Source organism: Mus pahari, chromosome 8 (genome assembly GCF_900095145.1).
Source record: "Mus pahari chromosome 8, PAHARI_EIJ_v1.1, whole genome shotgun sequence".
NCBI classification, from domain to species: domain Eukaryota; kingdom Metazoa; phylum Chordata; class Mammalia; order Rodentia; family Muridae; genus Mus; species Mus pahari.
Window position 1 is genome coordinate 381299 of NC_034597.1, and position 26240 is coordinate 407538.

General features: G+C 44.3%; 1 protein-coding gene and 1 pseudogene across 6 annotated transcripts in view; both read left to right on the top strand.

Moving 5' to 3' along the window:
- The window catches only part of Pxk (PX domain containing serine/threonine kinase like), a 68975-nt gene that overhangs the window by 18367 nt on the left and 24368 nt on the right, over positions 1–26240 (top strand). For all 6 annotated transcript variants that reach the window (XM_021203155.2, XM_021203141.2, XM_029541852.1 and 3 more), the window contains exons 2-9: positions 4498–4548; positions 6977–7024; positions 14422–14608; positions 20553–20630; positions 21019–21092; positions 21609–21683; positions 24299–24403; positions 25104–25205. In XM_021203155.2, the coding sequence (XP_021058814.1) occupies positions 4498–4548; positions 6977–7024; positions 14422–14608; positions 20553–20630; positions 21019–21092; positions 21609–21683; positions 24299–24403; positions 25104–25205 (720 nt within the window). The remainder of the gene's footprint in view (positions 1–4497; positions 4549–6976; positions 7025–14421; positions 14609–20552; positions 20631–21018; positions 21093–21608; positions 21684–24298; positions 24404–25103; positions 25206–26240) is intronic.
- LOC110325279 lies at positions 10008–10632 on the top strand (annotated as a pseudogene).

Here is a 26240-nt window from a genome sequence, read left to right on the forward strand (position 1 = left end):
AAAGAAAGAAAAGGTTTGTTTGGTCAGGATGTACGAGAATGTAGAAGGTTGGTTGGGGATTTAACCTCTGGCCAGTGGGAGCCATGGAAAATTCCAGAGCAGAGAAGTACTGTTTGTTCCGCGTGGTCTCTTGTTGCAGCATTCTTCCTGGTTCTTCCAGTGAGGGAGCAGTGCCAGTAGAGAAGTGAGCTTGGGAGTGACCTGAGAGAACTGTCCAGCACTGGAGAAAAGACAGGGCTGCCTCCCATCGCAGGCCAGGTAGCTGACAGAGCACAGCTCCCTCGCTCTTTCATGAGGGTGATGCTTTTCTGTTTACAACCCCAAGAGACTTAGGTCAAGTATGGACTATACTCAGAGAGACAAGTGAGCTGAGCCCTGTGGTGAGCAGAAGGGAAGGGGAAGATCCGTTAGGCTGGGCTGGGGTCCTGCCCATGCAAAGGTTTTATTTCTTTGTTGTTGTTGTTGTTGTCGTTGTTTTTCGAGACAGGGTTTCTCTGTGTAGCCCTGGCTGTCCTGGAACTCACTCTGTAGACCAGGTTGGCCTCGAACTCAGAAATTCGCCTGCCTCTGCCTCCCAAGTGCTGGGATTAAAGGCGTGCGCCACCACCACCCGGCAAAGGTTTTATTTCTGTAAAGTGGAGGTTCCTCTTAATTTTCTCTCTTCTTTTATGCCACATATCATGTGACCTAGTACATGTCTAATTTGAAAAATGCCAGCACCAGACCATAATGACTTGACACGGTGCCCAAGTGCTCCCCACTCCCTTGCATACCAAGAGTAAGTGTGTGGTGGTAGGAAGGTGGGGAGGGAGGGAGCGAGCAAGCTAGCTCTCTGGGGAGTAACTCCAGGTGTCTAGGTTGGTGTAGCCTGGACTTCTCAGTGCTCCTGTCTGTTGGGGCCTTGGTGACTGACACTCTTTTTTTTTTTTTTTGAGACAGGGTTTCTCTGTGTAGCTCTGGCTGTCCTGGAACTCACTCTGTAGACCAGGCTGGCCTTGAACTCAAAAATCCGCCTGCCTCTGCCTCCCAAGTGCTGGGATTAAAGGTGTGCGCCACCACGCCCCGGCGACTGACACTCTCTTACCCACACAGGGTCTGTTCCATGTCAGAGAGGGTGAGAAGGGCGGGCACGGGTCACTGGAGAATCTGGCGTGCCATCTCAGTGCAGCTCAGGAGGAAGCTGACTTCGGGTCTCCAGGGCTTTGGGGCAGTGGACAGCTCAAACAATGGAAATTTGAGTGAGGCATTTCATTTTGGCCAGTTTGTATGGCAGTTCTGAGGAATCTTGAAAAAAACAAATGTCTTTTTAGTCAGGGAGTAGTTTTGATCCATTGAAGCAGAATAGAAATGTCCTGAGCAAAATTACCTCTCTAGTTTTTCATCTTTCTTTCCTGTGTCTGTAACTACACAGCATATGGGGCTCACAGACTACAACACAGCCGCTGCTCTTTTTTTTTTTTTTTTTTAAGATTTATGTATTTATTATATGTAAGTACACTGTAGCTGTCTTCAGACACTCCAGAATAGGGCGTCAGATCTTGTTACAGATGGTTATGAGCCACCATGTGGTTGCTGGGATTTGAACTCCGGACCTTCGGAAGAGCAGTCGGGTGCTCTTACCCACTGAGCCATCTCACCAGCCCAGAGCCGCTGCTCTTGACATCTTCATAGATTTAGTCCTTTACCAAGTAGAGCGATTTTATCAGTCTCTTTATAATTTAAGTTTATTAAAGTAAGCAGTTTGTTTTATGTGTACGCGCGCATGTGTGCATGTTCGTGTGTGTGTGTGTGTGTGTGTGTGTGTGTGTGTGTGTGTGTGTGTGTGAGAAAGCAGGCATACACCACCACAGCTCATGTAGAGGTCAGAGGACAGCTCTCAGGAATCAGTTTTCTCTTATATTCTTGGTGAGATCCAGGGAAAATAATGAAACTTATATAAGATTTTGTTTGTTTGCTTGCTTGCTTGCTTTGAAGATGGTGTCTCTCACATACTTCTGACTGTCCCGGAGGCCACTCTATAGATAACACTAACCTTGAACTCATGAAGTCTGTCTGGCTTTGCCTCGTGAATGCTGGGATTAAAGGATGCACTAAAACGTCAGTTTCATTTAAGTTTCAATTAGAAAACTGCACAGTTGCAGGATAGCAGTGGCACATACCCTTAACTGCAGTACTCAGGAAGCAGATGCAGGCAGATCTCTGAGTTTGAGGCCAGCCTGGGCTACACAATGAAACTCTGTCTCAAAAAACCAAAGAGGGTGGGAGAGAAAGAAAAAAAGGAGGGAAGGAGAGGAGGAGGAGATGACTAAAACTGAACTGTTATTTTTCCCACCGCTGTGCTAAAACACCAAACAAAAGCAACTTAATGAATGGTTTATTTTGGTTCCAGTTTGAACATTGAGAGTGTTTAAGGGAAGGCCTGGTGGCAGGAGAATAAGCAGCTGTTACATGGCATCCAGTGAAGAAGCAAGGGAGGCAGATGCTGGTGCTCAGCTGTCCTTTTAAGATCCACCCACTTCAGGACAACCTGTCTGTCTCAGTCAGGGCTTCTAGTCCTGCACAAACATCAGGACCAAGAAGTAGGTTGGGGAGGAAAGGGTTTATTCAGCTTACACTTCCATACTGCTGTTGATCACCAAAGGAGGTCAGGACTGGAACTCAAGCAGGTCAGGAAGCAGGAGCTGATGCAGAGGTCATGGAGGGATGTTACTTATTATTGCCTGCTTCCCTTGGCTTGCTCAACTTGCTCTCTTGTAGAACCCAAGACTACCAGCCCAGGGATGGTACCACCCACAAGGGGCCCTCCCCCCTTGATCACTAATTGAGAAAGTGCCCTACAGCTGGATCTCATGGTGGCATTTTCTCAACTGAAGCTCCTTTCTCTGTGATAACTCCAGCCTGTGTCAAGTTGAAACACGAAACTAGCCAGTACACCCTCCATTTAGGATGAGCCTTCCCTCTTCAGTAAAATATTTCTGGAAACTCCCTCAGAGACACCTGCTGCTGGTCATAATCCTTATCTATGTTGTCTGACAGTAGATCCTAAGTCTCCTTTCAGAAAGGGTCATTGCCTGTACCCAAGAGGAAACCTAAGAGGAAAGGTGCATACATAGGCAGCGAGAAGACCCTGGACATGGGTACCCTGGGAACATGAATGGTCCATGCCCATGCTCCAACATCCAGGAGGCTGAAGCAGGTGGGTTGATGGCAAAGTCTAAGGCTAGCCAGGTCTACGGAGGTCTACAAGAGACCTATTTCAAAAACAAGGAAGCCATATTCTCTAGTCAAACCTGTTTCTAAATGGCTATTCACCATTCATTGAACCTAAGTGCAAAAATAGACAGTTTGCCTGAGTGGGTCTTTTTATTTCTTCGTCTCTGACTCCCACCACTTAAGAGACAGGGTTTCTCTGTGTAGCTCTGGCTGTCCTGGAACTCGCTCTGTAGACCAGGCTGGCCTTGAACTTAGAGATCCACCTGCTTTGGCCTCCTGAGTGATGGAATTGAAGATGTGCACCACCATTGCCCAGAGGGTCTTAATTTTCTTTTCTCTGAAGTTAGCATCTCTCTATGCATAGATGATATAGTCTAGGCTGGTATCCAGCCAGTGATCTTCCTGCCTCTGGTTCCCAGGGCTGGCAGTGCAGGTGTTGGTGTCAGGCATTTCAGCCCTGCTAAGTCTGGAGCTTTTTGGACAGTGGTGTGAAGACTCAGAGTGTTTGAAATTTGGATCTCTTGATTAGAGGTGTCCAAGCTATAACTGTTTTAAAAATCCTTTTTATAAACTTTTCTTTTAAAGCAGCCATAGTGCCCCACACCTTTAATCCTGGCTCTTGGGAGGCATAGGCAGGTAGATCTCCATGAGTCTGAGGCTAGAATGGTTTCCAGAGAGAGTTCCAGGACAGTCAGAGTTCCATAGTGAGATCCTTATCTGGGAAAACAAAAACTATAACAAAAAGCATCACACACACAACACACAGGCACAAACACACACACACACACTCACACACTCACACTTTTTTTCCCTTTAGATTCATTTATGTTACGTGTGCATATTTTGTCTGCATGTATGTATGTATGTATTCTGAGGTCAGAAGAGAGTGACATACATCCTGGAACTGGGGTTATGGATGGTTGTAAGTTACCATGGGGTGCTGGGAACAGAACTCATGTCTTTGGAAAGAGCAACAAGCACTCTTAACTGAGCCATGACTCTGGCCCTTTTATTTCAAGGCATATGTTTATCTGGTATCCACATAAATTAAAACAGAATCTCACTGTATGACACAAGCTGGCCTCCAACTTGTCATTCTCTGCTTTAGTTTCCTATCGCTGGGAGTACAGATGTGGGCCACCGCGGCCTGCATCTCTTCTGTCCCTGCCTAAGACTGAACCCAGAGCTGCCTTCATGCTGCTGACTTTCTGCCTACCTAGCCACTTCCCTCGCCCAGATAGCTTTTTATTTTATAGCTAAAGCTCTTTCTTTCATCCCTTTTAGGAATATATCATCCGGGTGCAAAGAGGAATTTCTGCAGAAAACAGCTGGCAGGTGAGCATTTTCGTTTATTAAGAAAAACAAAATTGCCGGGTGTGGTTGCGCACACCTTTGATCCCAGCAGTTGGGAGGCAGAGGCAGGCGGATTTCTGAGTTCGAAGCCAGCCTGGTCTACAGAGTGAGTTCCAGGACAGCCAGGACTATATAGAGAAACCCTGTCTCGAAAAACAAAACAAAACAAAACAAAACAAAAAAAAACCAAACAAACCCCCCCCCCCAAAAAAAAAAACCAAAAAAGAAAAAAAAAATTGAACTTGTGGCCAAAGCTGTCTCTGGGTATCAAAAAAATCTGGAAAGGTCAGAATATTCATGTATTGCAAATTGTATTTCTTTTAGGTATAAGCCTTTTAGATTTCTTATTTTAATTTTTAAATTATGTATATGCATGTGTCCGTGTAGGTTTGTGGTTATGAATGCCATGCCCATAGAGGCCAGAAGAGGAAGTTAGGGCAGGAGTAACAGGCAGTTGTGAGCCATGTGATGTAGGTATTGGGAAGCAAACTGCTGTTAACCCATGAACTGTTTACCCACGAACCATTTCTTTAGCTTTAAGATTGTTAAGTACCCCAGGTTTATAATGTAGGATCTAGACAACTTGTATCAGGGCTTTTTTGTTTGTGGTAGTTTGGTTAATGTGTACATGGTTACCAGGAAGAATAGTCTAAAAAACTGTTCTCCAACTCAATCCTGAAACCCTGAAAGTGGAGTCCACCAAGTAGAAGTGACGTATAATGAAGCCAAAGCATTTTATGGACATGTTTACTCTTGGACACCTGGTGCTAGCTGCTGTCCCTAAGGAGGCTCCTCCTGAGGTCCCCAGCTCTGCTTTTCTCAGTACTGGCCTTAGAGAGAAAGACAATGTTGAGAACTAAAGTTCTTTCCCATCCTGGTTGGCTTGAGGAGGGTGACTGCATTCTGTGTTGGGCTCCTTCAGTGTTCATCGTTGTGTCCCTTCTGATAGTATGTGCTCTGTGACCCAGCTCACACCTTGGCTCCACCTTAGGCAGTCTCTGACCGAGTGCACCGAATGTGGTCTTTTCTTTGCCTAAAATGTCACACTGCTTTTGTCTGACTAGGAATTGCATCTGTCATCTCTTGACCATTTACGAAGTGTTCAGCACTGATTGAAACACATTAATTTATTCCATCCTTAAACCATTGCTCTGTGCCAGCATTCTTCCCTCTTGCACTTGGGAGGTAAGCAGCTGACCTGAGGCCATGTGCTTTAGACACTGGCAGATCAGCACTGTCCTGTCTTCGGCTTCCTTGTTATCAGGGATGGACACACATGTAACTGTATGTGTATCTGGCAAGAATTGTCCTACCAGAATAGTCAAGCCCTGATGCAAGTTTTCTAGATCGACTGCATTATAAACCTGGGGTACTTAACAAAAAGGGGCTCTTGGACCCCACCCTTACTGGATGACTCCCTAGGTAAGGTTCTAGGTGGTATCCAGGTAATTTACCTACACACATTTGAGTGCCAGTAATAAAGACTGGATGGTTTTCTTACCTAAATGTCTTACTTATGGTTTCTAGCTCTGATAAAAACACCTAAAACAAAGGCACCTTGGGGAAGAAAGGGTTTATTTCAATTTACACCTTATATCAGTCCCTCACTGAGGGAAGCCAGGGCAGGAGTAGGAAGGCAGGAACTGAAGCAGAGGCCATGGAGGAGTACTGCTTACTGCCTTGTTCCTTAAGCCTTGCTGGGCCTGCTTTCGTATAGAACCCAGGAGCCAGCCCATAGTGGCAGGCCCACAGAGAACTAGGTCCTCCCACATCAATCATCAGTCAAGAAAATGTACCACAGCCCACCATGTTGGGAGCATTTTCTCATTCGAGAGTTTCTCTTCCCGTATGACTTTAGCTGCTGTCACACTGACATAAAAGTAGCCAGCACACCAGGGCCAGCAGGATTTGGCTATGTTCTAAGGAGTAACATCGGTGCAATCAAGAAAGGACATAAAACCTGGACTGTCTGCCAAGAGGTGAGGCAGCCTTAGTCTCTAGGGGTGCTGCTGTTTTGACTGGATGATGTTATATCCGTGACAAGGACAAATGGCATCAGAGCTGTCTGCCTCCTCTTGTTGTCATTTATGTTCAGTAAAACTTTTCTTTTGCAAATTATTAATCCACCTTTCCATGGGCTCAGTTAATACGAAAGATATTAGAAAGGCAATTTGTCCTGAAAACAAGATAAAAAAAATATTTTTGTTGATGTTTAAATCTCTTGTTGATGCCTTGTGACTTTGACTGGCATTAACCAGTTTCCTTTGGCTTATCAGTCAAACAGTGAAAACTGGGCAGCACTGCTCTGCTGGCATGAATGCACCAGCTCTGGAGCCCCAGAGAATCCCAGGTCAGGGGGTGGAGAGGGATGCCTTTGCTGAATCAAACACCACTGTTCTGTCTCTTACAGATCGTCAGAAGATACAGTGACTTCGATCTGCTTAACAACAGCTTGCAAGTAAGTGCTTCAGATCACCGTGACTCATGGTGACTGCTTATGCTGCCTTTCTGGTTAGAATGTATGGAGAATCTCCCTTCGTGTAGGTCTGTTGAGATTTGATCTTTTGATACCTCCTGTACTGATAAGTATCGCTCCCCCTCCCGCCCCACAAGGCCTGGTTGCTCCCAGGGATGAGAGAGTCTGCACATACCCAAGTGATGCTATGTGACCTTGCCTTCCAATTCCAATAGTGAATAAGGATGCCTACAGCCAATAGCTGGGCAAAAGAGAGATAGGCAGGGGTCTTGGGTCCCTGGGCTTGAGGTTCAGAGGAGACCACATCTGGGAGGAGAATGTGGAGAGAGGAGAAAGACACCATGGGTTAGGAGTCAAGAAAACATGGTCATGAGAGTTGGCCAATTGGAGTTAAGAGCAGTCCAGATGAAACATAGTAAGTAATAACTTGGGGTTACCGATAGGAAATAGATCTATTTATTTATTTATTTATTTTGGTTTTTCGAGACAGGGTTTCTCTTTGTAGCCTTGGCTGTCCTGGAACTCACTCTGTAGACCAGGCTGGCCTCGAACTCAGAAATCCGCCTGCCTCTGCCTCCTGAAGGAAATAGATTTTAATAGCATAGAGAGTAGATGTCCGCCCAGCCTTAGTGATAATAAAGGCTTATTATAAATATAAAGGTTGTATGCATCTTTTATCTGGGAACTAAATGATTAAAGGTCGGGGTAGATGCTCCAGATTGAGAATAAGTATTTTTACAGCATAGGTGGATCTGGGGCTCTCTCTTGTGGGCTTTTCTGCTGGGTTTCTCTGCAGTTAGCACTGCATATCATCATTGAACCGTAACAACAGACACTCAGTCTTTTTCTGTTTGACGATTTCTCTGAAGTACACATTTCTAATCTCTTGGATTTTAATATTCTAACCTAATGTCTTTAATTAAAAGAAGGAAGCTCTGCCAAGGCTTTGTCTGGAGAGACAGCCAGTGTCAGGAATGCATGAGGGCTCGTAGATGGGGGTCAGCACCGTCAGAATCCTTGGCTGTGCCAGTCAGTTCTCTCCCTGGCAGACTGGTCTTCAAGGGCTGTGGGTAATGGAAACCTTTCCTCCCGAGCCAGGCCAGCTGTGAAGCAGAGGGCTGCTCTCTTTGTGACTGAGCTAGTAGTTATCACACACGCTGAGTACCAAGTGCTAGTGCTGTGCACCAAGGTCAGGAGAGCGTGTGGGCAGAAAGGAGCGTAATGCTTCCTTTCCCTCCATACAGCTGCGTTTCAGGCCAGACTTCAGAAAGTGGCATCAGTAGAGCTGTTCTTTGTTGTTGTTGTTGTTGTTGTTGGGTTTTTTTGTTTTTCGAGACAGGGTTTCTCTGTGTAGCCCTGGCTGTCTTGGAACTCACTCGGTAGACCAGGCTGACCTTGAACTCAGAAATCTGCCTGCCTTTGCCTCCTAAGTGCTGGGATTATAGGCACGCGCCACCACCGCGTGACTGAGCTGTTCTTACTGTAAAAGAATGAGTACTTTTCCCCTGCAGTTGGCCCAAAAATCTGTAGGACACGGTGGTGTTACTGTTGATCCTGCTTTGTAGTTCTAGAGACTGAGTGCAGGGCCTTGTATGCCCTCGGCTCTTCTGCTGGCTACAGCTTCATCCCATTATTTGCTTTTAGTTTTATTATAACCAGTTGAAATCTCTAGATAACAAACATGTTGACAGAGTTTGAATGATTGTTATTATTTCTTGCCATATATAGCCCTGGCTGGCCTGGAATTTAGTTTTGCTTCAGTGTAGTTTTGCTTTTTAAAATTGGTGTTTCCTAACTGCATCTTATTTCACATGCAAATATCCACATGGCATATAGGGGGGTGTTGAGATAGGGTTCCATAAAGCCTAGGCTGGCCTCCACCTTACTATGTAGCCCATTGTGACCTTGAACTCCTTCTGATCCTCCTGTCACACACATGCTGGGATTACAGGAATGGACCACCACATCTGGCAGTGGGAGGTTTTTAGTCATCCAAGTAGACAAACAGCAGAAAGTACAGCCAGCGTTTGGCAGGGAAATGATTTAAAAACAACCTCTGTAACCAAAGGGTTCAGAAACCTCAGAATGAATCGGACCATGGTTTTCAGGATCTGATTATTCTCTACAGATAAATGAATTCCTGCTGAAGGAGAGAAATAGAATCCCAAGTATGGAGTCTAAGTGCAACAGGAACATACTTTGGTGAAAATGACAATTCAGAATGTAACCTTCCATGCCACATGATAGAATTACATTAAATGTTTAGGAAGATTGGAAGGAAATATGCCAAAATGTGAACAGTGATGATCCCCAGATGGCAGGATTGTGGGTTATGGTTTTGTTTCCCCTAGCACTTTATGGTATGTGGTACTTTCCAAGTTTTGCTAAAACACGTATAAACCATATAAGTAGAAAAATAGAAGAAAAGTCTGTGTTTTCCAAAAGTTTTATGGTTATCATATTTCACAGTAACAACAAAGAAAAAAAGCACCATGTTTCAAATAAATGCAGTGTCAAGTTAACAGCCATCCAGGGACCGTAGCAATGGGAAGTTAAGGAGAGGGGGTGGAGAGGGAAGGAGCCGCAACTGTCTTAGACTCCGGGGAAACTCAGGAGCAGCTGCTGGTACACCTTAGCTCAGCCAGGTTTTCTCTTAGGCCAGCCTCATTTTCCTTCTTCTCAAATGAAGAGGACTCTTCTGAAGTCTCTTACGCTTCCAGTGCTTTATGATTTGAGTTTTACTGTCCATTGGTGACCTTGGAGAAACTTATTTCATGCTGAAATCAGGGGTTGTTGAGAGTTTAGAACACTCACTGGCATATGATTGAAGGTAATTACAACTTATTAAGCTCCGATGCTGGACGGGAGTAAGGAGAAATGACCTGTTTGGAGGGTTTTCCTCCAGATAAAAGCTAGGTTCCTCCCTTTCCGCTCAGCCATTCTCCTTCCTGTATAGGAGGCAGCCATGGCATCCAGCCGGAATGGCGTGATCCCCAAGCCCCACTTCACAGTGATTTGCAGCAGTGAGTGGACACTTGGTTCAACCAGCCGGCACGCAAGATCCGCAGGCGCAAGACCCTGCAGGCGAAAGCGTGCTTCATCACCCCTTGTCCCGTGTCCTGCCCCATCAGGCCCATTGTGAGGTGCCCTACAGTTAGATACCACACCAAGGTCCGGGCTGGCAGGGGCTTCAGCCTGGAGGAACTCAGGGTGGCTGGCATCCACAAGAAAATGACTCGCACCATCGGCATCTCTATGGACCCAACAGGTCCACTGAATCACAGCAGGCCAACGTGCAACGCCTGAAGGAGTACCGCTCCAAGCTCATACTTTTCCCCAGGAAGCCTTCTGCTCTGAAGAAGGGAGACAGTTCTGCTGAAGAACTTAAGCTGGCCACCCAGCTGACAGGACCCGTGATGCCCATCCGGAACGTGAACAAAAAGGAAAAGGCCAGAGTCATCACAGAAGAAGAGAAGAACTTTAAGGCTTTTGCCAGTCTCCGAATGGCCCGTGCCAATGCCCGACTCTTTGGCATCCGAGCAAAAAGGTTGAAGGAAGCTGCAGAGCAAGACGTTGAAAAGAAAAAGTAATGTGCTGCTGGAGAGTTGCAATAAATTTTCCATAAAGAAAAAAAAAAAGCTAGGTTCCTGGAAGCTGGTATGTATGGCCTCTAGGCCAGAGGACCAACTTCAGGTTCCACTTTGGAAACCTCCAGCTCTGCACTGACACTTGGAAGTTGTTATGAATCGAACTTAGGGGTTTCTCTGCTGCCCTTGCTTCCCCACAGTGCTTCTCCTTTTAAGGGAAGTTGGGCTTTGTTGAAACAAGGCAAAGCTAGTGAAAGGAGCTGCCTTGAATGTGGAGGTGTCGTCTTAGTGACTGTCCTGTGTACTTAGGATTCTTTTCTCCCCTCAAGGCTTTGATCTTCTGTGGTGAGGAGGTTGTAGACATCACAGGAGAAAGCAGAAGGGGATACAAAACATCTCTTAGATGCTAAACTTTTTAAGCAGCAAGGTTTAAAAATTAACTACCATTGTAGCTTCAGCACCTTGGGGAATAATTGCTTTCTGACCCAGCATGACTGTGGATTCACAGCATGGGGAAGATGGCTCTGATGATTTGGGGGGTGTCAGGCAGAACAGTTCTTTCTTAGTATGAAGCGAAGCCTGAAAAATTAGCCTGAGGGTTGTGATGATAGCTCAGTGAGTGTCTCCCCAGATCACAAAGCACTTCCTGTGATGAACTGTGAGGAGACAAGTTTGAATGTCTAGAACCCAAGTACCAGATGTGCTAGCCCAGGTCGGTAATCCCAGTGAGATGGACACACACACACACACACACACACACACATGATGCTCTGGGTTCAGTTCCTGGCACTACACTGAGGAAGGTATTGTACACACCTATAGTCCCAGCATTTAGGAGATGAAGACGTGAGAATCAGGCTCAGTCATTCTCAGTTACCTAGAGAGTTTGAAACTACTCAAAATAAACAAACAGAAAAGACAGACGTTTTATCAAATGCATGCTTCTATTCCCCACCATGAATGGAAAATAGCCAAAATACTAGAGTCTGAACCCACTGCTGCCCTGTAGGATGTTGTAGGATTCAGTGGATGCTGTTGAATGGATCATGCAGTTAAATCTGTTTACAGTAAATAAAAATTCTAAAACACCCTTGCTTAAATAATCATTTTGATTAAAAAAGGAATGTTCTTTTTTAGTTGAAAAGAGTAAGTGAATATGATAACTATTCCATCACAGAGAACAAGAATTAATTACCTGTTCTCAAAGAAACTGTGTTTGCCAGAAGTTGTTTTCATGGGAGCTGGAGAGATGGCCCAAGAGGTTAGGATCATTGGTTGCTCTTCCAGAGGACCTGGGTTTGATTCCCAGCACCCACTTGATAATTCACAACCCTCTATAACTAGGGAGTTCTAGGGAGTCTGATGTACTCTTTTGGCTTCCATGGGCACTATGCACTGGACTGCATAGACATAAATACAAGGGAAGCAGTTATACACATAAAATTTTTTTTAAAATAAAAGGTTTTGAGGGGGAAAAACGATAGTTTACTCCCATATATGAAACATCCATGACTTAAAATATCCCCAGGTGTATATAAAAATAGGATTATATTCAGCAATTTTTATAAAATATTTCTTTTTTAAAATATTTATTTATTATTATACATAAGTACACTGTAGCTGACNTCAGACACACCAGAAGAGGGTGTCAGATCTCATCACGGGTGGTTGTGAGCCACCATGTGGTTGCTGGGATTTGAACTCAGGACCTTTGGAAGAGCAGTGAATGCTCTTACCCGGTTAGCCATCTCACCAGCCTCCTATAAAATATTTCTAAAGGATACACCAGTTATGTTTTAGCCTATATTAATATACTACTTTATTAATGCTTTCTGTCCATGAGCAACATCAAGAAAAAGAGTGGCATGCTGAGTAAAGTGCTTTCTTTGTACCTATGCATTTTATTTAGCTAAATAAGCTGCAGTCACTTTTTTGCTAAGATCTCATGGAGAAATCACAATTAGATAAAGCTTAGCTTGACGAATGAGGAAAAGCACTTGACATGGAAGTGTCTTATCTAGTGACAAGCTGTGCTGTGGTAGGTTTATCCTAATTGTGTCTGACATGTTTTCATAGTTATAGAGGAGACATGGGCGACTCATACAAAGGAGTTTATTTCGAGGTCCTTTTTCAGGGGTTTAGAGCCCCATGGCAGCAGGCGGCAGACTTGGCAACTTGAGCGGCCAGCTGAGAGAGCCGTCATGTCTTGAGGTACAAGTGTGAGGTAGAGAGAACAAACTGACAAGCTGCAAGCTGTCAAACCTGCCTCTGGTGACACATCCCCAGTGAGCCACGCCTCCTCAACCCACAACCAACCAACAGGGGACCAAGTGTCCACCACATACACCGGCCTGTGGGGGCCATGCTCACTCCAGCGACCACACATCTCTTGAATCTTTCATCTGACTGTATCAGTGTTGTGTGAAAACCCAGGGTAGAGCCTAAGTCAGGTCTGCCCAGGCTAGCTTACCTTGCGTCGTCCTTTTCTAACTTGAAGATGCACACCCTTATTAGACCGCACCCTCAGCTGCTCAGTATGTATGTCAATTGGGTTGCGTTTTTGTTTTTATTTTCATTTTTTATTTATTTACAAGTGTCAAATAGCACTGTGGCTCTGGAAAGTAAATTTACTTTGTTTTTCAAGTTTAAAAATAGTCAATAGTTTTAAGTGATCTAGAAAATGACAGTACATTGAGTACCTGCTTTTACCTTTTCTCCTAGCCATTGTAAACAGTAACGAATTGATTTTACACATACACACACACACACACACACACACACACACACACACACACACACACACACTCCTTCAAGGACAAATAGAAATACAGAAGTGAAAACCACAACCAAACATTTTAGGTTGAAAACCCAAATGCCAGCTGGGAGGTGTTGGCTTACACATTTAATTCAAGACTTGGGAGGCAGAGGCAGGTCGATCTCTGAGCTTGAGCCAGCCTGGCCCATGACAGCCAGGGCTACGCAGAGAAACCCTGTCCTCCTGTCTTGAAAAACCAAAAAAAAAAAAAAAAACAAAAAACAAACAAACAAACAAACAAACAAAAAACCAAATGAAGGCTGAGCATGATGGTACTCACCTTTAATCCTAGCACTAAAGTCCCAGGCCAGAACTGTTATAACAGAGAACCCTCTCAGAAAACAAACAAACAAAAAACCCAAACAAAACAAAAACAAAGGAAACCCAAATGAGACCTAAGAACTTATTCAGATGGATAATAAGAAGGAAGCATTTTGAGGCATGAACCAGATAACCTCACAGGATCCTATATATGTCACAGAACCTAAGAGAGGCTTAACATTTGCTAGTTCATGTTACCTGGTGTAAACATGAACTGTGGAAGAGAACTTCTTCTTGGTATCTCTGTGTAACCTTGGCTGTCCTGGAAAGCGCTCTGTAGACTAGGCTAGCCTTGAACTCAGAACTCAAAGACACCTGTCTCTGCTTTCCCAAGTGCTGGGATTAAATGCATGCACTGCCACTGCCTGGCTGCTCATGCTAATTTTGTAAAAAACGATTTTTCTTGGTATTACGTCCATATATAACTTCGGCAAAAAGTAAAAAAACAAAACCCAGTTACATTCGCATATAATTTTACTCAATTATGAGATGTATAGTTTTATATATGAAATCATAATAAAATATTAGGGTGCATCTTCAAAGTCTATATTGTTTTATACTTAACGAACCATCATGCTTCAGGATTCAGATATCAAATTTAACTTGTAGGTAACATGAATCTCCTTTTCTTCCTTTTTTTCCTTCCATTCTTTCAGATTACAGGCCTAAGTCTGCCTCTTCCTCCCAAGAAACTGATTGGAAACATGGACCGTGAATTCATAGCTGAGAGGCAGCGAGGCCTGCAGAACTACCTTAACGTTATCATGGCAAACCATGTCTTGTCCAACTGTGAGCTGCTTAAGAAGTTCCTAGACCCAAACAACTATTCTGCAAACTATACTGGTAAGAAATGGAGTGTATGAGCCATGGCGTCTGTTGCGGGGTGCAAGCTCAGCGAGGGATAGTGTTTGTAGGGAGACGTGCGCATTTGCAGCAGGGCAGGGTTTCTTTGCAAAGTCTTGCTTGGTTGTAATTGTCTGAACATCTATAGAAGGATCATAACTTACTTCCAAAATGTGTGTGATGCCTGTACAGAAAAGCATCCACCGAAACAGTTCCGCTGTGCACTTGTGGTCTGCCCGCTATCTTCTCTGTGGAACAGAGTGGGCAGCCCACAACAGTACATAGAACAACCTCAATCCAGTTTTTATGTGTCTGGTTTTTCTAAAATGTCTTTAAATGTAATGTTGATTCAGAAAGGCTGATCCTGTGTCCTCCCACCTGCTCTGGGACTATTAGTGCCACACGCAGACGATGGCTTTTGCTCCCCTACTGGTTACACACAAATTCAGTGTCAAATACCCAAGCCTGATATCAGTAGAAGGAAGAATTAAGTACCTCCTTCACTCTGGTGTGGCCTTGCAGGGGCACTTGGGGTGGGTTAAGAAATCCCTGTGCTCCAACTCTGAACCTGTCAGTCAGTCTGTAGGATCTGCAGTTCCTGCACTGGCTCTCCTATACAGCCGAGGCTGAAAGCCTTAGCCCTTGACCTCACTGTTCACAGTGCAGCTTTCTAACCAGGAGTAGTTGGCCAATAGTATGGAACTGAGGTGCCCTCCCCAGACCTGCTGGATCAGGAACTGATTTCACAGGTTGTCAGATGATTTGCATACACCTTACAGTTCAAGAAGCCTTGTTTAGAGTGTGCTTGCTGTCTTTAGTAGATGTCATGCAGAGCTAAGGAAAATGCTTTTCCAGAATCTAGCCAAGACAAGTAATGTGTATTCCAAATTTACTTACTCTAGGGTCATAGAATCAGGCATTGTACAGTTACTGGGATTCCATTCTTTCCTTGCTCAGAAGACCTTCTGTGCTAGGCCGGGACTCAGGAGAGCCTCAGTTCTGTCAGTATGAACCAAACCTTTCACTTTGTTCCACAACTGTCAGCAGACGTCTGAGTGGTTTTGATGAGTCAGCTCAGCCCTCTGTGTGTTCTGCTTTCATGAGGGCTGGTGTCAGGCTGGAGTGAGCAGGTAAGGTGACAGCTGTCTAGCCAGCATCAGTGACCTGCCACACAATGTGCCCAGGGTAGGCATGGAGCTCATGCATTCTTGTATTCTAGGAACTGGAACCAAAGAGTGATATTCACATGGGGTAGAAATCCAGAGGGCATCGTAGAACTCTTGTATCAAAACTAACCAGTGTAGTGTGTGTGTGTGTGTGTGTGTGTGTGTGTGTGCGCGCACGCGCTGGGCCTAAGTCTCTGCAGACTTCAGTTTCCCCATCTATCAGACAGCTGGGACAAAGAGCAGAGTCAGTAACATCTTAGCTTCGCAAGCATGAGAGCCTGAGTTTTAAGTCCAAGACTCTATGTGAAAATACAGAGACACTGTTTCGCACCTGAAATCCCAGTGCTGGTGAGAGGCAGAGAACTGCACACAAGTGCTTACACACACACACACACACACACACACACACACACACACACACACAGTCTCACAGCAGGGGAGAAAAACCCACTGTAAAGCAGAGCTGAAGCTCAGTCTCTGCTTGAGGGTGCTGGATTTTAAGAGTCTTTAAGGGATCCCCTTCCCCTAGTTTAGGATTGGTCAGTTTGAGCAAAGATGGGGAGGCTGATAGGCCCTCAACATTAAGGTAAACATGTCCTGATCCCACCTAGAGTTCCGTGATCTACCCACAGTCTAAAGAACCTTTTAAGCTTTGGTCTTTGGTGAGGAGTGTGAGGAAGAAGCTGGAACTTTGCCATCTTTATTACCTACTTAAGGACCCCTCTTTCTGTGTGTCTGCCTGTCAGGGGGTCTGTCTTATTCCTACTCCCCACTTCCACCATTCTTCCCCGAAATAGTACTGTCTTGGCTCTTTCCCATCCCCCACAGCTGAGGTGATGGTTGGGGTGCACAGTCGATGTGAGCAGAGTATAAGGCCACTAGGAATGCCCAGCCCCAGAGTCTGGCCACCGTTAGAGGACCGAAGGGGAGCAGTAAAGAGGAAGCTGATTTATTTCTCCCTTCAAATGAAATACCAGAATTTGCCTTGCTTCTCGGTTGGTTCACCAGCCGCCTTGGAAGAGGGAAGCGCAGCTCACTTCCTCTTGGCCAACACACTCCTGCGGCAAGGCTTTGGCTCTCTGGGGTTCATAGTTCACTCCCCACCCACCCACACACATGGCGTGCCTCTCTAAGCAAGACCAAGTCTCCCTTCCAGCATGGCTGATGCCCTCGCCTCTTCTCAGCTTCTAACTGACTTGATTACTGCCCTACTTCAGCAAGTTTTGAATTCTGTATTGCAGTGGTAGCCCAAATCAGCATACCTACTTTTCCTTGTCTTGAGCACACTGACTGGGAGCCTTGTTTGTGAGGGACTGTCTGGTCAACCTGAGGCTTGGGATAAGCAGCAGGGTCTCTCTTAAGCAGCTGCTTCCTGTCCTTCCGGAGAACCAACCTTTAGTTACTGGGCCTTTCCCTGGTTTTATTCAAAAGACCATGTCCATAAAGGTAAAGCATACACTCACTCTCAAAGGGGGCTGGGGAAGGGAGGAACAGACCAAGCCATGCGGAAGTTCCCTTCTAGACCTGACACTCAGAATTCCCATGACTAGGAGGCTAGGAAGGAGGGTCTCGGTTGAGGATTATGTTCAGAACAAAGCAGGGTATTCTGAAGGGAATGCAGGTTATAGCACCTAGCAGCAGATTAGGGATCTGCACAGCCCACCACAGGACTGGAGTAGTCAGCTCAGAGGGTTCAAAGGCTGCGCACAGAGGGAGACCTGATACCTCTGAGTCTATGGAAGCTGGAAACACAAGAGGCAGTGAGATGGGCTGGGCCTTGGTTTCCCATTCCCTGTCTTGGGCTTTTGTTTTTTAGCACTTAACTGAGTAGCCATTTTCAACCAAATATTTATCAGCCTAAAGAAACAAAAACTTTCTAAGATAGCAAAATTTAAAAACAAATATTAGCCAAGTGGTGGTGGTACACACCTTTAGTCTCAGAACTCAGGAGGCAGAGTCAGATGGCCTACGTAGAAAGTTCCTAGACAGCCAGAGCTGCACAGAGAAAAACCAAACTAACAAAAATAAAAATAAGTATTATAAGAGAAATAAGTAGAAAGTAGATGTATTCCTTTTTGGGGTCTGCATTCTGACGGGAGGTTCACAATTGAATTGGCAATGTATTGAGTCTTTAGTTCTTTCTTCATCAGATATTAACTGAGCACTATTATATATTCCCAGTGCTAAGTTTTCTTGGCAAGGCCAATAGCTCTTGTGCAGGGAGACTGTACACAGGATTAGAAGTTGCATCAGGCCTGGGGACAGAGGAGGGCCTCCCAGAAGAGGCAGTGCTGATCTGGGGAGCTGAGAGGCCAGTGGAGATTAGCAGGCTTGGAGCCAGGGGCCAGCACACCAGGAAGAACAGCCCAGGTAGGGGAGAATTAATATTTTCAAAGGGCTCTGGACTTTACTAAGTTAAAAGATGTCCTCCCAGCGAGAGTCCTCATTCAGGAAGTTCAAGGTCTACAAGAGGACCAGATGCCCTGGATGTGTGTGAGGAGAGGTTGCAGGCAGAAGAACGGTAAATTTAGGCTCAGCCTAAAGGTTTGGCTGGTCCTTGTGGAAGAGCTGAGTGCAGAGGGCAGCCTAGAGGGGTTGTGGGAGGCAGAGCCCAGAGTGTGGAAGGTGAACCAAACATTGTGGGCCACCAAGCCATAGCCAGTTAGACATTTGCAGCTTGGTTTTAGTTTGGTTAAGAAAGTGGCAGGTATGGACTTGAATGGATTTGATGCTGAATCTGGGATGAGACTGTGTCGGTATCAGTCATCACTCGTTTCTTATGATAAATAACAGTTTAGATAAGTAAGAGGAGAATTTTCTGCCTTGAGCTCTCTGACCCTAGGGTTTAAAACAAAAGTCTAGTTCTCATTCCTCTCTATCAGGACACAACCTGCCCTGTTTTATTTGTTCCAGTGCTTCTCCATTTCTAAAGCAGCGTGAGATACATAGTAATGTACCACAAGCTGTTGATGAATTGTTGAGGAGTCTCCTTTAGTTCTGAATTGCTGTCCTATGTACTTCCTTGAAATTGCATTGTAGTACTGTAGGAAATTATTTTCATGATTGTCTCAGAGTTGATATGGATACTTTCATTTAAAGTAGTTTCCTTTTAACTTGTTTTCAACTTAGTTTAGAAATGGTAAAAATATTACATCAACATTTGTAACAGGGCACAGCATTCTTAGAGCTGTGCTCAGCCCTTCCCAGCATCCCTGGCCTCTCAGAGCAGCTCGTACGGAATGTAAATAGAGCCAGTCCTGCATTTCATAGTCATGTGCTTCCTCTGGAATATTTAGGGAACACTGCATAGTGAGTCAGTAAACAAACACCCAACTCTTGTCTCCTGCAAACTTCTTCGCTCACAATGTGCTGTAAAATATGCACAGTGATAATGTTTGCCGGGCTCTCAGCGGACTCCAGGAGAGGCCGCTGTGACATATGGAGAGAACTGTTGGTTAGTGCCTCACCAGTCTCTTTGGAACATAATTAACACCAGGCAGAGGTGAAACCCACAGTGGTTTATTTTTTATTTTTATTTTTTGAAGATTGCTGTTTGTTTGCAGATCTGGAGTGGCCTCACTTACTCACTGCCTTGGGAGGAAATGGTATCAAGTCGTGGGGGCTGGGTATAAAAGGCAGTTATTCTGATAGTTTCTTAATGCAGTGAACTGGAAATTCTTCTTATTGTCTGTGCTAAGTGCAAATGTTCAAGTGATAGATGAACAGCAAAAAGAGGATATGTTTGTAAGTAGGCGGGCGCTCTAACCTACCACAAGTGAGCCATGTTGTCGATGAAGGTATTTTTCTGAAACTCTGGCTTTTATTCTAGCACATACTTAAGGCTAATCACTTCTTTGTTTGTGAAAGCTATAATTCCACAGGAATGAAGATGGGAGAAATATCACTTGGAACATGTTGTTCCATGTGACCTTATAATACTTTCTGAATCTTGAGCTTCAGCTGTGGCCTGTTAAATTCCTGGTTTAGGTCAGCTAGTTTATTTACTTTAGATTTCCTGGCTTAAAATATATGTTCCCGCATAAATAGTAATTTTATTTTTGGTCTTTAGTAGTTCTTTACTTTTGGAGTAACTTTAGGTTTACAGAGAAGTTGCAATAATAGTTCCTTAGACACCCCTCACCTGCCTTCTCCAGTGTAGCATCGGATATAACCATGGCACATAACTGAGACTGAGAACGCACTGTTGGCACATTACCATTAAACTCAGGCTTTGCTCAGCTTTCATCAGTTTTCTAGTGTTTTATAGAGTGTGGTGGTGAGGTGGGAGGGGTGTCTCTGCGGGCCCATGCTGAGGCATCTCTTCCCCCTGAGGGACCAGCCATAGAATGGGTATAGTATAGAATAGAGTTTATTTAGGGGCATGGGAAGGGGAGTTGAGAGGGGAGTAGAGACAGAGAGAGACAGGGAAGAGGAGAGGAAGGCCAGGAACAGAGGAGAGAAACCAGGAGATGGGGGAGGAGGAAGAGAGAAGAAGGAGAAAAGGGTCACAGAGTGAAGAGAGTCAGAGAGAGAAGGGACCTTTTTATAGCAAGCCAGGTCTACCTGCCTATTGCCAGGTAACTGTTGAGCAGAGTCTGGAAGGAATGCTAACACCTAGGGTCCAGTCTAAAAGTCTACATTATTTTTAATTTTCCCCTTTTTGATCGTGTCTTTTAAAGAAGTTTGTAGACTACAGGGATATTTGCATGAACAATATATATGAGCCTTTGGCTTTTCCTAACCTATCTGACTAATGCATTTCTACAATATCGTTGCAGAGATCGCCTTACAGCAGGTTTCCATGTTCTTCCGATCAGAACCAAAGTGGGAGGTGGTAGAACCACTGAAGGACATAGGTGAGAGGCTGGCATGGCCATCCAGCTGAGATGTTATCCCGGCAAAGCTCTTTACCTCTGCTGACCATGGTCCTTGTACCTCCCCACTGCTTCAAGCATTGTCCTTGACGCTGATACCTATTAATCTTGGTTAAAGCCCTGTCAGAGGAGTGGGGTGCTGGTAACAGTAAGTCTAGATTGACGTTCTGCCCTACGAGCTTTTCTGTAAATGTAGTAATGTCTCTGTTGTTTTTATAGAGTAGCCTTTCTGTATGAACACGGTTAAGTGATTGGGCCCTATGTAGATAAGGCTAAGATTGCCAAATGTAATTTTCATTCACAAAATTGAAATTTAAATCAATTGTTGCAAAAATACTGACACTATAAGCACTTTTCTGCTTTGTGGCAGGTTGGAGGATAAGGAAGAAATATTTCTTGATGAAAATTAAAAACCAACCAAAGGAGCGGCTGGCGCTAAGCTGGGTAAACAGTCTTTGCTTTCTTTTATTCCAGGAGGTTTAGGTAGTATATGGGACAGGTTTGATAAGAGACTCTTAGCACTTTTACTGTGTGCTCTTATATGGTGATGTACAGATTGTTTTCAATCCTACATCAAAAAAGAGTCGTTTCAAATCCTCTGGCTATGCAATTGGTCAAGTAATAAATGTTCAGGAGGATATAGGGATAGCCTGGATTTAGGACTGACAGTTTTGAGGTATCCACCCCCAAAAGCTATTGGATATTATCTCATCTATTTCCCACTGAGAGTTCTAGTGACATATTTGGTTATGGAATTAAATGAAACCCCAGTCATAGCCTGGGGTTCATATGTGCACATGCTACTTCTCTGGAAAAGGCCTTGAAGCAGCAGACTTAATATGATTTCTGTCTTTGATTTATAATTAAGAATTTGAACAAATAAAGTTAGGGGGAAAGACATAAGGACGTTTTCTTGCAGTGAGCAAAGTGATACTCTGATATTTCTTCCTACATTTCCAGGCTGATCTTGGCCCAGACAAGTACTTGTCAGATAAAGATTTTCAGTGTCTAATCAAACTTCTGCCTTCCTGTGTGGTAAGTACAAGTCCTCCCGCTGCCTCACTGCTGCTCAGGGTCAGTGTTCTCTTGAGGGTGAACCTGGATAGAAGACCTGGAAATACTCTGGTCTCAAGAGAATGAAAAGGAACAGTGGCTTTTAACTCAGACCAGAAGTGTGCAGGCTAGTCCCACAGACGTGAGGTCCTTTAAGCCAGTGTTGGTGACATCTTAGCCCATTAATGATAGCTCTTTAAATGTAGTCTGTATTTTAATCAGATATCAGAGTAAGATAGAGGCACTTTTCTGAACCTCTTGCTCTTATTGAGCATTTTGTCAGTGGGACTCCAAGATGTCTTTCTAGAAGGAGCCTAAGTTCTCAGGGCTAGGTAACCTGGGCAAGAGAATGACAAAGAGAGCCACTTTGCTGTCTGAGCTGCCCTTCCCAGGCTGTGAGCTGGCTGAGACAGACATGTATTGCTTGTACTGATGGACAGTCCTAATTCAAGGCCTTGGTTGGAAGGAACCGCACTGATAGACTCACTTCATACAGAATGTCTTTAGTAAAGACTGAAGTCTGGCCTATGGATGGGTTAATGTTAACACCCATTACCTGTTTTCCACACACCAGAATTAATTGCTTTATGGAGTGACTTGTCCATCGAGTTTACCTTTGAATTCATCTTGTTAAAGCCATGAGGCCATGATTTAACGAGGTGTAATTTACATCCAAGAAAAATGCTGTGGTCTTGAGTTTGATTGGCTGTATTATAGGTTTTCAAGAACCCAGATTTTTTGTTGCTGTTGTTTGCAGTAATTGAGTTTGAATCAAGAGTCTTGTATATGCTAAGCAGATGCTCTGCCACTGAACTAGGCCCCCATCTGTAATTTATCTTTTATTTTAAGATAGGGTTGCACTAAGTTCCCCAGGTTGTCATTGAACTAAACTCTGTGACCCAGGCTGGCCTTGGACTTTTGATCTTCTGCCCCTGTTTTATAATTCTAGTATTATAGGCTTGAACCACCAGGCCCAGTTAGCACCCAGATTTAAAATTACTCTTAATGAATGTTTAAAATAACAAAACAAGAATAAGAACGAAGGAGCTGGAGAGATGGCTCAGAGGTTAAGATACTTGTTCTTGCAAAATACCTGGGTTTGATTTTGAACACCTACATGGTAGTTCATAACAGTTCATAATTCCAGTTGTCACCCTTTTCCAGTGTCCCCCGTGGGCACCAGATACATATATAATGTGCATACCTACCTGTAGGAAAAATACTCATACTTTAAAAAATAAATAAATCCAAAAAAATTAAAACAACAACAACAACAAAACCAATAGCAGCGCTACTGTACCAGTATTGGAGGCAGAGGTAGGGGAGTTACGAAATCAACGCCAACCTGGACAACATAATGAGACTTTGCCTCAAATAACAAAAACAGCCCCACCCCCATATCCCAACATAGTGCATGTAAGAAATCCACATTAAGCCAGGTGATAGTGGGGCACTCTTTTAATTCCAGCACCAGAGAAGCCAAGGTAGAATCTCAGAGTTTCAGGCCAGCCTCATCTACAGAGCAAGTACCAGGACAGCTAAGGCCTGCACAGAGAAACCCTGACTCGGGAAAACAAAAAAATCAGTAAAACAACAGCAAAGATATGCACATTAGCTGGGCTTGGTGGCTCAGTCCTCAAGCAACTCCTTCTAGACGACAGGTAATGGATTCACATTAGCTTGTTTGCAGGTCAGATCTCAGACATATTTTGAATGTGTCCTGGTGATAATCCAAGTAAGGTCTTGGATTAGGACTGTCCATTAGTATAAGTAATGAATAGTTCCCTAGGCCAGCTAGTTAGCCTGACAAAGGCAGCTCAGAGGCAAAGCGGCTCTCTGTCATTCTCCCGCTCCGGTTCCCTAGAGCCTGAGCAGTCAGTCTCCTTGTCCATGTAACCAAAGTTCCAGGTTTTAGGAACACATTAAGTCTTTAAAGGATTTGTCTACCTCACCTTGCTGGCTGACATTTGGGTCCCCATCTGAGGAAGACACTGAATATGCATACTGCAGACTTGTGTAGGAAGTCAGGGAAGTTCATGCTGCTGGCTTCTAAACGGGGTTCAGGTACCAAAGTACGCTGCTCATGCTGGTTTCCAAGTCGATAAGCTCCCTGCCTTGGCATCCAAACTGCAGTGTGGAGTAAGTGGCAAAGCTGTGAGCAGACACACACTTGGCCTGCTTTCCCACTTAGCTGCTCTGACTGCTGAGCAACTGTTGATTGAGTTCTTTATTAGGTCTTAATTAAAACTCAGCCCTTTCCTTCTTTGCCACCATGGTTTTGCCTGAAATCTGGATGCCCAGAGCCAAGTGAGGGAGCTTTCAGAGACCTCACATGAGGGCTTAGCCAAGCAAGGCCTTCTGTGTGGAGCTTGCCCCCTCCTTCTTGTCACTTCTCCCCTCCTCCCATCCGAGGAGGAGGAACTAGTTGATCATCTAGTCACTTAAAAGTAACCTGTGTTCAAGAAGTGGCACATCTGCATAAAACTAAACGAGCCACACGGTTTAGTTGTAGCTTGCCTCTCCATAAAGAGAACCGGAATCTAAAAGGCCCCAGACCCTGGTGTAAACTAACCTGAGTTTCTTTTTTCTTCTGGCAGCACCCTTACATATGTCGGGTCACCTTTGCCACGGCTAGTGAGTCCTCAGCATTGCTGATTCGAGCCTTTAATGAGAAGGGGACTTTGAAGGACCTGATCTACAAGGTACCACTTATAAACCAGGGTCATCAGGGTCGTGCTTAAAGATTCCTTCAGCCCCGTTAGAATCTGTTTTGATGTTTGATATATAAATTTCCAGAAGTTAGGCCCCATGAAATTTTAAAAAATAATTTTCCTCAAGATTATAATCAAGTTGTTTCCGCCCTTAAGCTCCATGAATTTTATTTTAATTTTTACATTTTAAGCATACCATGGTGAAATTCCATGTTCTCAGGAGACTGGCCAGGAGGATTATGAATTTCAGTCCAGCCTGGTTCACATAGTCCCTATCACAAAAACACATGGACAAAATTAAATCTGATTTGGAAAAACTAGTTTGCTTAAACAGCATTTCTCTCCCCATGAGCAGAAATGGATGTCTGCTATACGGCAGGCTGCTCCGATGGTGAGTTTTCAAGTTTATACTTTGCATTGCACAGAGCAGTCCTGGAAAATCCTTACAGTAGGCAAGACTTTGGGAATGGCCTAGGCTGAGACCCTGTGTGTAGTCCCTTGGATACAGAAGAGCTAGAGCTCAGACAGAATCCTTACCTCGCTACAGACTATTGGACTAACAGCAACAGACCCTGCATTCTGTATGCTGGGCCCCTGGCTGACTCCCTGGAGGCTTTCCTACCTTTTGAGGAAGCCTGCGGTAAGCACTGCTTCCTCTAGCTCTTTATGTATGGTTGATTCTTTTCTAAAGGCAAAACCAAAGGACCCCTTCCTAAAGAAATACTGCAACCCTAAGAAAACCCAGGGCCTTGAACTCCAGCAAATAAAAACATATGGGCGGCAGATATTAGAGGTAAGAGATTTTGCTTTTGCTTAAGTTGTTGTCTTACTTCAGGTGTTATTTCTGTGAAGAGACACTATGACCATAGCAATTCTTATAAAGGAAAACATTTAATTTGGGGCTGGCTTACAGTTTGAATGGTTTAGTTCATTATCAGCATGGCAGGAAACATGACAGCATACAGGCAGACATGGTGCTAGAGAAGTTGCTGAGTTCTGTATCATGATCTGCAGGCAGCAAAAGGGGACTGTCCTTACTTGGCGTAGCTTGAGTATATTAGACCTCAGAGCCCATCCCCACAGTGACACACTTCCTGCAGCAAGGCCACACCTCCTATTCAGACAACCACAGTTGCACTCATATTTCACCAAGAATTACAATTTTAAAAAAAGATTTATTTTATTTGTGTGTATATGTCTGCTGCATGTGTTGGGGCTGCTGCAGAAGCCAGAAGAAGGTGACAGATTCCCTCCCACTAGAGTTACAGGTGGTTGTGAGCCATCCAATACTGTAATCAGGAGCCAAACTTAGGCCTTTTGGAAGAACAAGTGATCTTTTTCCAGCCTCCTAGAATGACAGTTTCTTTTTTTTTTTTTAAATAAGCCAAAACCTGTATAGTTTAATAAACAAAAGCCCAGACAAAACATGATGAGACCAAAACCATCCAAAAAAATATTATTTAAATCTTAAGGTTCTCCAACATTCTAGGAATCACATTTAATACCACAATGACATCTCAAATATAACAAATATAACCACCATATGAAAAAGACAATAAATCCAATGATTTATTTATTTATTTATTTTATTAGACATTTTCTTTATTTACATTTTTTTTCATTTATTTTATTATTATTTTCTTTATTTACATTTCAAATGCTATCCCCAAAGTTCCCTGTACACCCTCCCCCGCCCCTGCTCCCCTACCCACCCACTCCCACTACTTGGCCGAGGCCTTCCCTTGTGCTGGGTCATATAAAGTTTGCAAGACCAAGGGGCCTCTCTTCCCAGTGATAGCCGATTAGGCCATCTTCTGCTACATATGCA